The sequence below is a fragment of the Arachis hypogaea genome, chromosome 16 (assembly GCF_003086295.3).
Source record: "Arachis hypogaea cultivar Tifrunner chromosome 16, arahy.Tifrunner.gnm2.J5K5, whole genome shotgun sequence".
In the NCBI taxonomy this organism is placed as follows: Eukaryota; Viridiplantae; Streptophyta; class Magnoliopsida; order Fabales; family Fabaceae; genus Arachis; species Arachis hypogaea.
In genome coordinates this window covers 84345244-84357840 of record NC_092051.1, presented here as the reverse complement: position 1 = coordinate 84357840, position 12597 = coordinate 84345244, and the positions used below count along the sequence as shown (strand labels likewise).

The 12597-nt window shown below is 28.8% G+C and overlaps 1 protein-coding gene across 1 annotated transcript in view; it reads left to right on the top strand.

The window, feature by feature from the left end:
* LOC112757200 (uncharacterized) overlaps nucleotides 1-11304 on the top strand; it is a 40557-nt gene extending 29253 nt beyond the window's left edge. Inside the window, exons 3-10 of the mRNA XM_072220559.1 lie at nucleotides 2875-3049; nucleotides 5208-5249; nucleotides 5333-5780; nucleotides 5915-6537; nucleotides 6665-6841; nucleotides 6936-8060; nucleotides 8260-9308; nucleotides 11272-11304. Of these exons, the coding sequence (XP_072076660.1) occupies nucleotides 2875-3049; nucleotides 5208-5249; nucleotides 5333-5780; nucleotides 5915-6537; nucleotides 6665-6841; nucleotides 6936-8060; nucleotides 8260-9308; nucleotides 11272-11304 (3672 nt within the window). The remainder of the gene's footprint in view (nucleotides 1-2874; nucleotides 3050-5207; nucleotides 5250-5332; nucleotides 5781-5914; nucleotides 6538-6664; nucleotides 6842-6935; nucleotides 8061-8259; nucleotides 9309-11271) is intronic.
* The last annotated feature ends 1293 nt before the right edge of the window (nucleotides 11305-12597 follow it).

The following is a 12597-nucleotide window of genomic DNA, read 5'->3' as shown; positions in this document are numbered from 1 at the left end:
TCAATACAAAATAAACCGTAAAATAGCGGATTATCAACATGCAATGTGGGCTATCCAAGAAACAATTTGAATCAGGAATTGGCTTCACGTTGCACGTGAATCTTTCATGTACAATGTTGGGTTATGGACGCTTCCCAGGGCCTTAAATCTTGCCACAAGACCTCCAATTTTTCATTATTCACTTGGTTAATTCAAAGCTCAACTTAAAATCCCGCTAATCATAACATTTAATAAGGATTTGCAAGAAGATAAGATTGAAAGCTTTCCTGGAGGTAATCATTAATTAGTTAGATTTGATTTATTTTAATTTTGATTTTGTTTAAGTTTTAAATTTGAATTTCATTAGGGTTAGATTTGAAGGAGGGGAGTTAGACATTTTGGAGGATCTTCTCTCCTTCGGGCTGTTTTATTTTTTCTCAAAGATTTCTCTGAAGAACATGAGCAACTAATTCTCCTTGGTTAAGGTTAGGAGCTCTGTTGATTCCATAGATTAATATACTAGCTTTTTCTACCTTTGATTTATGCATTGATATCTTTTCAAGAATAGGTTTTCACTCTTCATCCTAAAGAGTTTGAATGTGTTGGGAAACATGGTGGAAGCCCAAAGCGGGTTAGGAATTTTTCTCAAAATAAAATAAGGGAATTAGCGTTGCGAGTATGGTCCCAACCCAAAAATCGACCAACACCAAAGTTTGAATTCCATAGGTTGTCACAATCAAAACAAATACAATTTCAGGAGTTTTAATTCCTGGGTCGTCTCCCAAGGACTAGTGATCAATGAGTGTGCAATTTCGGTTGTGAAGGCAACAAGATTTTCAATGAAGAGATAAACAATTAAAGGAATAAAAGAACATTCAAAATTACAAGTAATGAACTAATGAAGGAATTAAAGAACTAACTATGTAATATAGACAAGTAAGCTATAAAAGTGATTGATGTATGTATGTGTGTGTGTGATTCAAAACATATGTAGTCTTGGCTTGGGATGAGTTAGGGATCCTTTGCTTATTGGAACCACAACTATGACAATTGTAATGGATTAATCTCACTTAGTTAACCCTCACATCGGAGAGTAGGTTAAGGAGCATAGTTGTTCTTAATCCACAAATCCTAACTCACTTGCTAATTGCCTTAGCAACAACTTAGCTTTAGTGGAAACAAGAACAATTAACAATCCAAGAATTATCACTAAATATTGGACATTCCAACTCTAGGAACCCAATTGCTCATTTTCCCCAAGTCAAGAGGTGGAAATTTAGCCCATAATCAAAATTGACATTTCTACAAACACTTGGTGGGCAAAAACACAAATCATGGTAAAATTGAGAAAATGCTTGAAACTATGAGCAACAAATGATCAAAATAAACAATAGCAACTCAACCAAACATATAACAATCATCAATCATCAAAATCATCAATAAGAAATCAAAATTACAAAAAGTATATATATTAACACTAACTTTAATTACAAGAAAGAGTATCAAAATTGTAACTAAAAAGAGTAGTAATTAAGAGATACTTACAATAGAGGCTAGCACAAACCAAGATCAAAAATGGAAATGGCACTTGAAATGTAAAACCCTAATATAAACCCTAATGGTGATGAGAGAAAACTTAGAGAAAAAAAAACAAAACTAAAGCCTCCTACTCTATTCTAAAAACTACCTTAATGATATGCTAAGTTTTCTCTATGTTTGCACAGGTTGTGCACGCACAAGGGGTTGTGCGCACGCACACTTCGCGATACATAGGATGCTTGTGCGATACGCCAGATGCTGTGCGCTCGCACACTTGTCTCTGATTTGCTACCTGTGCGAACGCACAAGAGGCTGTGCGCACGCACAAGAGGCTGTGCGCACGCACACAACGCTCTGCTCTTCTCCTTTGTTCCTTCATGCTTCCTCCTCCTTGCATACTCTTCTTCCATTCTCACTAAGTCATTCCTACTTTATACATCTGAAATCATTCACAAACAACATCAACGTATCGAATGGAGCAAAGGGAATAAAATTAGGTTAAATTTGGCACAAAAGAGCATGTTTTCATAATCAAGCATAATTTAGGAAGAAAGCTCAAAAGCATGCTATTTAATGGAATAAGTGTAGGTTTATATGATGAAATCCACTAAATTCTAACAAAAAATTATCGTAAAATATGGATTCATCAAAACAATTCTTCTCTGACTTGAATTCTTTTAACTTCTTGAAAAAGTTGATTAATTAAATTAAGTTTGAAAACCAATTCTCACAAATTTTAAGTTTTGAAACTAGACTTGATAAGTGACATAAAATCAACTAGGGGAGATTCTTATAAATTGTGTGGTATATATATATATATACTTTTTAGACTTATTTCGAATGAAATAACATATAAAAGATATTAGAATCCTATAACTAAATAACTAAGGATGTTGCAAACTATTACGAAATAAAAGTAGAATTTTTTATCGTAAAAAACTAAAAATTCATTTTTTTTATTAAATTTAGAAGAAAAATGATAATTTTCCTAATAATCTTAACGGAAAAACCGAAAAAGAGAACAAAAATTGTATGTTGGAATTTTAATGAACGCTTATCAAATTAGTGCAATTTAAACTTAAATAGTTAATTTGAACGAAATAATAAAAGTAAGAGAAATCCATTATATATATCTAATTTTGAAGCCAAAAATTGCCACATGGCATCTTTTCATTATACCTAAATAAGAAATGTTTTCCACTTTTTTTAGTCTAACTGCAAATTTCCTGAGAAATGTTTCCCGCTTCTTTACTCACATTACAATCCCCAATTGCTGATTGAGATTTCTTCCAATTTTAACCCTTTTACTTTTAAAGTTCCTATGCCCTGTTCCGCCTGAACTTTGGTCTCCAACAGCTTCCGCAACCTTCACAGAACGCTGCCTCACGAGTCACTTCAGTGGGTCTTCTTCTTCCATTTCCATTGCAACGACGCCCTCTACCACCAACTGAGTTGCTCAATCATCTGCTCTCTAGCACTGTCGACGATTCAATTCACCACCTTACCACTGCATCAGCTACTTCAGTTTCATGTGAGCAACTGTGTAATCCTTTCTACTCTTACCTTGATCCTAATATGATTGGAGAGTGGGTTTGTTCATAACTCTGCTTATATTCAAGCAAGAGATTGGTTAATCGCTTTACTTTCTTTCACTGCATAATACATGTTTGATGAATTTGAACTTAATAATCGGTGAATTACTTTACTTCCTTTTTCTTGCACATTACATGTTTGCTGAATTGCTATGCCTAAACTTAGTTGCTGGTTTTTTTGAAGCATTGCTTCCTTGCACATTACATGTTTGATGAATTGCTTTGTATTATAAATATTAGGTAGCCGAACTTAATAATCAGTGAATTGCATCACTTCCTTTCTCTTGCACAATACATGTTTGATATATTGCTAGGCCTAAACTTAGTTGCTGATTTTTTTTATAGCATTGCTTCCTTGCACATTACATGTTTGATTAATTGCTTTGTATTATAAATATTAGGTAGCAAAACCTAAAAATCAGTGAATTGCATCACTTCCTTTTTCTTGCACAATACATGTTTGATGAATTGCTAGCCTAAATTTAGTTGCTGATTTTTTTATAGCATTGCTTCCTTGCACATTACATATTTGATGAATTTCTAGGCCTAAACTTAGTTGCTGATTTTTTATAGCATTCTTTTCTATTCCTTATTCTTCCACTGTCCTTATTTTTCTTCTTCTTTCAAAAACAAAGAACACTTAACAAGAAGAAAGTCTTTCCACCAGGTCCTAGAGGCCTTCAAATAATTGGAAATCTTCACCAATTAGATACTTCTTCCCTTCATCTTCAGCTATTCCAATTCTCAAAGAAATATGGCCCTATATTCTCCATTCAATTAGGTCTAAGGCCAGCAATTATTATTTCATCCTGGCCAAAGAAGCATTGAAAAAATATGATCGTGAATTTGCTGGAAGACCAAACATGATTACTCAACAAAAACTTTCCTATAATGGATTGGAGATGTTCTTTTAATTTTATATTCTTATAAGCATACTATAATATATTAATTCAGATTGAACTTTATGTGGACCTAATTATTGTGGTGTATTGCATTACCCGATATAAATTGAAACTTTAATTATCACATGAACCTCATTTCAATCTATTATACATGCTATCATTCTTATTTCAATCACATAAGGCATTTAACTTGAATTTATACATAAGTTGTTTATACATATCTAAGTAATACTTATTCATTAGTTTGTATAAATTTTATTAGACATCTTTAATTTAAATTGCTTTCTATTTTAAATTATTATATTATGACTTAGTATTTAATATTAGAGCTTATTAGTTTATTCTGTTGTAATTTTTGCAGTTATTATTAGAAAGAAAAAAATGAATTCTACTAAAGATGAGTGCAGAAAGGCTAGATTAAGAAGAAAATCAATATTACTGCTGAAAAGAGGGCGACAAAAAATAACTGGTGACTCTCAAATTGATGAAAGGAATATGAAAAATTTAGAAAAAAGAAAAGTGTTAGCTGAAATCACTAATAGATAGTCAAAAAAGAAAAAGATTTTCATTGGTATTGGTGAAAATTCAAAAAAAAGCTGCAAGGATAGAGAGTTTGTTGCAAGTACTTCATACCTACTAGCACATATGTTGACTGATGAACTTGAAAGACTAGAGTCCTTTACACAAATATTTTTTAATCCAAATGCATTTCAATATGGAGTAGCTGGTGGTCAAGATTATTCAAATACAAAGAAATCTATGACACATCCAAGTTGTCATTTATCTTCTGGACGACATGTGATCAGTGGGATGAAGTTATTTTCTCAAGATTCTGAATTTGATATTTTAGAAGATTGATTAGTTTCTGTTAGAGTTGATTATGATTTCAACTATGATGATATTTCTAGTGAGTTTGCTATGAGAAATTAATTTTTTTATGCTATTAGTACTGTTACCCATTCTTTGAGTTAGTTTAGTGTTTAACTTTTATATTTTATATGCAAGCAGCTTCTCAAAAATTTTACTCTCTGAGCATTGGTTTATACGAGTAACACTGATTTTCAAGAAGGTACTATTATGCTATGTTTTTATTATATTGTTTCACGTATATTTATTTTGTCAATTACTTTTACATTTATTTCATTTTGAAGTTAAATTTATTTAGTTGAGAAATATTATATTTGATATGATACAGGTAATGGTCACCAAGAAAATAACTTTCAGTTCACATATGGAGGTAAAATGTTACTTTTTACCTATAAATATTCTTTTCCTTTTGTATTGTATATTCTAAAGAAAAAATTTTGTCATATAATGCAGATTATTTTGATTTTGGTGATCCAATTTCAATTTGTCAAAAGTGTGGTGCTTTAATGTGGTATGATGAAAGAAATCGAAAAAATAGAAATTATATCATTCCAGAGTTTAGTCTATGCTGCAGTTTAGGAAAAGTGCAATTGCCTTTTCTAACAGAGCCTCCTGAAGTTCTAAAAGAGTTACTTTATGACTATGGTTCAAAGCATTACAAGAATTTTCAAAATAATATCAGAGCATATAATCAAATGTTTGCATTTACTTCTTCTGCTGGAAAGGTGGACTCATCTATAAACAAAGGCCATAGACGTGCTCCAACGGTCTACAAGATTAGTGGAGAAAATGTTCATTATATTGGTAGTTTAATGCCTATGCCCGGTGAAAAACCTAAGTTTGCTCGGTTGTATATCTATGACACAGAAAACGAAGTAAACAATAGGATAGCACCATTTAGGTAATTTGCTTTATCTAAACTCGATTACTAATATGTTGTTTTTTCCATTTATATTTTCTGTCTATTTTCTATATCATTTTGTTTAGCTATAGAAGTTCTTATTTTTTTTTACTTCTTTTTTATTGATGTTGTAGGTCAAATGATTCTGAATATGCTATTGACTCTGAGATTGTTGGCAAGTTACAAAAGATGTTAGATGAGAATAATACTTTGGCAAAATCATTTAGAATGGCGAAAGAAAGATTTGCAGGTTCTAATACAGAACATGTAAGGTTGAAGCTTTTAAGTTCAAGGGAAAAAGATAGAAGACTTTATAATTTGCCTGATGTTTCTGAAGTGGCAGCTTTAGTTGTTGGTGATATTGATTCTCTTTCATCAACTAAAGATATAATCTTAGAAAGGCAAGATGGTCGCTTAAAGCGTATAAATGAGATTCATGTTGCTTATCTTGGTTTACAATATCCACTTCTTTTTCCATATGGAGAAGATGGCTACAGAATTGATATTCAACATAAAATCATCGGGAGTTTGAAACCTAACAAGAGGAGCAAATTGACCATGCGACAATTTTTTGCATTTAGGCTTCAAACCAGGAAAACAGAAGCTCCAACAATACTGGTTTCTGAAAAACTTTTTCAGCAATTTGTAGTGGATGCTTACACTATGATTGAGTCAGAACGTTTTTTATATTTTAGGATTCATCAAAAGGAACTTAGAGCTGATGATTACAAGAGTTTGAAAAATGCTAAATCTACAGGTCAAACAAGTGGCTCAAGTGTAGGAAAAAGAATAGTTTTGCCATCAAGTTTTATAGGAGGTAGGCGTTATATGGATGGCTTATACCATGATTGTGTTGCAATTTGTGGCCATGTTGGATTATCCAGATTTGTTCATCACTTTCACATGTAATTCAGAATGGCCAGAAATCAAGCGACTCTTAGACCCTTTACATCTCAAACCAGTTGACCGTCCTGACATTGTTTGTCGAATGTTCAAAATAAAGCTTGATATGCTAATTAAATATTTGAAAAAGGAAAGATTCTTTGGTAAAGTTGTTGCTGGTAAGGTGTACATTAAAAAAAAGTATATACTATTTTAAGAACATCAAGTATATCTATAGTTGCTAATATGTACTATATTATGATTTATGTGCAGATGTTCATACAATTGAATTTCAGAAACGAGGTCTACCATATGCTCATATTTTGATATTATTGGATTCTTTAAGCAAATTTCCAGATCCAAAAGATATAGATAAAGTAATTTGTGCTGAGATTCCTAATCAATTTGAGCATCCAGAGTTGTACAAGGCTGTAAAAAATTTTATGCTTCATGGTCCATGCGGTTCTGTAAATATATTTTCATCATGCATGAAAGAAGGTCGTTGTTCAAAGTTCTATCCCAAGTCTTTTGCTGATTTAACAACTATTGATGCTGAAGGGTATCCAATATATAGAAGAAGAAAGACTGGTTGTTATGCTGAAAAAGGAAATGTGGCTCTAGATAATCGCTATGTTGTTCCTTATAATCCTTCTTTGCTAATGAAATATCAAGCACACATGAATGTTGAGTGGTGTAATCAGAGCAGAGCAATTAAGTATCTCTTCAAATATATAAACAAGGGTTACGATCGCGTCACTGCTATTTTAGATAATGCTGATGATAGTGAATGCTCAAATAAAGTTATTGATGAAACAAAAAACTATCTTGATTGTAGATATATATCCCCATGTGAAGCTGTTTGGAGAATATTTGCATACCCTATTCATTCTAGAGAACCTGCTCTACAGAGATTGAGCTTTCATTTGCCTAGTCGGAATCCAATTCTATATGAAGATGGTGAAGATATTGATGATATTCTGTCAAAACCCGGGATTGATCAATCAATGTTTACTGCATGGATGGATGCTAATAACAATTACTCGGAGGCTAAAGAGTTGACATATTCTGAATTTCCAAGATTCTTTGTTTATAATAAAAAAGAAAAAATCTGGTCAAGAAGAAAGTGTGGCTATACTATTGGAAGGCTTTATTATGTACCTCCAACATGTGGAGAGTTATTTTATTTACGAATGATGTTGAATTTTGTTCGAGGTCCTACCAACTATGACCAAATCAAAAGTGCAAATGGTGTTATTCACAATAGCTTTAGAGATGCTTGCTTTGCTTTGGGATTACTTAATGATGATAGAGAATATATTGAAGCTATCAAAGTAGCTTCATGTTGGGGTTTAGGTGATTATCTAAGGAAGCTTTTCACTGTGATGTTGATGTCAAATAGTGTGAGCAGATCAGAACATGTTTAGGAAGAAACTTGGAGACTTCTATCTGATGATATTTTGTATAATGAAAGAAAATTGTCTAAAAATTCAGGTTCTCCTTTGATTCTAATAAAAATTTATTTTTTAATGATTCATATTATGTTTCTTACTATAACTATTTTATTTGTTCTTATATTGCTTTTTCTTTTTGTTTGCAGATTTATCTTTAACTGATGATCAGCTAAAAACAAGATGCTTATATGAAATTGAGATGATATTGCAAGATAATAGGAAAAGCTTAAAGGAATATCCTCATATGCCTTTTCCAAAATGTTTTGTGAGGCTGAAATTTCAAAATGGTTTAATTTATAAGGAGCTAAACTATGACAAGAACAATTTGAAAAATGAATTTCAGACATTATTCTCATCCTTAACACAAGAACAACAAGGTGTTTTTGAGAAAATTGTGGAAGTAGTTTCTAAAGAAAATGGTGGAGTATTCTTTGTATATGGCCATAGAGGAACATGTAAGACTTATCTCTGGATAGTTTTGACTTCTTTTTTAAGGTCACAAGGAATGATTGTTCTTACTGTTGCATTGAGTGGAATTGCTGCTTTGCTACTACCTGGAGGTAGAACAGCTCATTCTAGGTTTGCTATACCATTAATGGTGCATGAGGATTCTGTATGTAATATTAAACAAAATAGTGAACTAGCTGAGTTGTTAAAGCAAACAAAGCTTATCTTATGGGATGAAGCATCTATGGTTCACAGATATAGTGTTGAGGCAGTTGATAAAAGTTTAAGAGACATTATGTCATCTACAAATAATAATAATGCTAATTTGCCTTTTGGTGGAAAGGTAGTGGTTTTTGGTGGAGATTTTAGACAAATTCTTCCTGTTATTCCTGGAGGTGGCAGGACAGAAATTGTTAATGCAAGCATATGTTCCTCTTACATATGGGACTATTGTAGTGTTTTGAGACTTACAAAAAATATGAGATTAGATGAATCTTCACATGCTAATAATGATGAATTGGCTTTGTTTTCACAATGGATCTTAAATGTTGGAGATGGTAATATAGGTGGACCTAATGATGGCATCTCTGAGATTATGATTCCTACTGAGTTGCTCATATCAAATTTTGAAGATCCTGTTAGTTCTATTGTGGATTGTATATATCCAAATCTTCTTGAAAATCACTTGAATTCTAATTGGTTGCAATCACGAGCAATTCTTTGTTCTACGCTTGATGTCGTTGAGAAGGTAAATCAATATATTATCATGAAAATTTCAGGAGATGAAAAAATTTACTTGAGTTCAGATAGTGTTGACAAATCTTATGGAAGCAGACAATATGCTACTGAAACACTTACTCCAGAATTTTTAAATAGCCTCCAATGTTCAGGATTACCTCATCATGCTTTGAAGTTGAAGGTTGGAATTTCTATAATGCTTTTAAGAAATCTAGACCGATTTGCAAGTTTATGTAATGGCACCAGGCTAATTATAATAAGGTTATCTAATCATGTTATAGAAGCAGAAGTATTAGTTGGAAGCTATCTTGGCAAAAAGGTCTTAATCCCACGCATGTGCATGTCTCCTTCTCAATCACCGTGGCCTTTTAAATTGGATAGGAGACAATTTTCTATTGTTGTCTCATATGCCATGACCATCAATAAAAGTCAAGGACAATCTCTTAGCAATGTTGAAGTGTATCTTCCTAAACCCGTGTTTAGTCACGGACAACTTTATGTTGCTATATCTCGTGTTCGAAGTAAGAAGGGGTTGAAAATTCTTATTCACAACAAAGAAGGGCATGTTTTAAGTAGCACAACAAATATTATATTCAAAGAAATTTTCTCAAATTTAAAATAGCATTTTATTTTTTTATTACTACTATTTGTTATTTTTTTATTATTTTTATTCTACATTACAATTAAATATTTTAGATATTTTTATTATATTTTATCATAGTTAATTTTAGTCTAAATATACCCGTGATTTTTCACGGTAAAAATACTAGTTGATACTCTTTTCATGTAAGATGTTTAAATATATTTTATTTTTACAAAAATTAAATAACATATATTTTAGTCTATGTAATTAGAATATTTTTTAATAATCATTTATATATATAAATTAGTGATAATTATTTTTATATATAAATATTTACCTAAAACATATATTGCACAAGTTTTTGACGTGAACCTTGGGTAAATAAATTAAATTATTAAATAAAACTGCAAAAATTTTAAAATTATATAAAAAATAAAATTCTACAGAAAAAGAGAAAAATAATTATTTTATTGTTTTAAAAAACTAACATAAAATATATACTTCTTATTAGTTCAAGAATTTTTACTTATTTTTAATATTTTAAATTGTTACAAAAATGTTTAGTTCAAATTTTTTATATATTTTATGATTCATGAAAAATATTTAAAATAATTAAAATTTATCACACTAATAGTAATATATATTTTATATTATCATTAACATTATAATAGTAGTAAAACTAATAATATAAAATATATTTATTATTATAATGTATTTTATTTATTTTTAATTTTATATTATTAATCATGAAATATAAAAAATTTAGATTAAATATGTAAGAAGTTAAAATATTTTATATTATGTAATAATAATAATAATAATAATAATAATAATAATAATAATAATAATAATAATAATAATAATAATAATAATAATAATAATAATAATATATTTATGGTTAAAGTAATAAGTTTATTTATTTTTAATATTTTATTATTAATCATAAAATATAAAAAATTAAAATATTAAAAATAAATTACTTTATTATATTAATAATAAATACGTATTTTATATTATTATTATTAATATATATATAATTATAATAATAATTATTAAAAAATATTTTCATTAAATAAAATAAAATATATGTTATTTAATTTTTATTGAAAAATGTTTTTAAAAATAAAAAATTCATTTAAACATTTTACAAAAAAGAAAAGTGTCATTTTCTCTAAAATAAACTTTAAAAAAACCTAAAAGTTGATTAAATAAAAAAATATTATTTCAAAAAATATTTTAATTTTAATTTCTTAAATGCGTTTTTGTTTTTTGATTTATGGTGAATTTGTTGTATTCCCGATGAACTACACTAGATATCTTCATAAATATCAGATTAGGTGAGAAGAAATATTGGAAGATTGACAATGACAATCATTATTATCGTTTGCAGATAAATATCAGATTAGGTGAGAAGAAACATTAGAAGATTGACAATGGCAATCATTGTTATCGTTTGCAGAGTAGATAGAAATATACAAAGTACAAAGTTATAAGTCGAATGTTTTTAGAAAAATAATAATTTCTTAAATTTAAAATAATTTATTTTTTAAAATAATATTTTTTTATTTATTGGAACAAAAATCACTATAAATTCGTCTAATTTACCGTAAAACTGAAAAAACAATGAGCAACATTCCAACGACCTGTGCCAATGACACGAGAACAACACCAATAGACACGTGTTAGATGTTTGCTTAGTTGCTTACACAATACCCAGTGTGAAATCGTGAACAACTGGAGACACAAGCGGTACAGTACACATCGTGAAATCATGAACAATTGAAGGCACAAGCGGGGCTCTGACACTGCGGTGCAAAGAGTATAAAAAAAATCTCGTGTCAGTTATTCAGGATTTTTCTATAAATAAATAATTGAATTATTTTATTTATTAAAATATGTAATTTATATTGTATTTATTAATTTATAACATATTAATTTATCTTTTTTATCATATAAATGAGATATATTCATATTATATTATAAACAAGATATGTATATTATTATTAAAAAATTACGATTAATAATAATACACATAACTCATTTAGAGTGTAAATAAAATATTTATAAATGTATTTTGTTTATATTGTAAACGAAATATGTGTATTTTTTTTTAAATTCTATATATATTCATAATTATTTTGTTTACACAATAAATAAAATAAATAAATATAAAGTAAATTAATAAATAAATTACAAATTAAATATTTTGATAAATAAAATAATTAAATTATTTATTTATAAAAAAATCCCAGTTACTCAAAAATTATTTAACACATGTTTTAAAAATAGACCGTTGTTCCAATAAAAATACTAAAACATACTCTCATAAAAATATTCACGTTAAAAGTATATTTTGTTTGAGTAATTAAATTTTAAAATTTATTATTAAATAATAAAAAATATTTTTATATAAATATAATTATAAAATTTTATTAAAATGCATAATTTAAAAATATTATTGTTACGGTGGAAATAAGTAATAACTTTTTTCTATAGATTTTAATAAAACGAATGAGTTTATATTACTATTTTTAAAAGAGAATGTTTAACAAGGATTCTAACTCTTAAAAAGAAGTAAAAATCTTTTATTTATAAAAATGTATAAAACTAAAAATGATAAATAACAATTATAATTATAACATGATTCAGCATAATTTATTTTTTATTCTTAAAATACTTATAAATGTGTTTAAAAAGGAATAAGTATTGTTTTGGT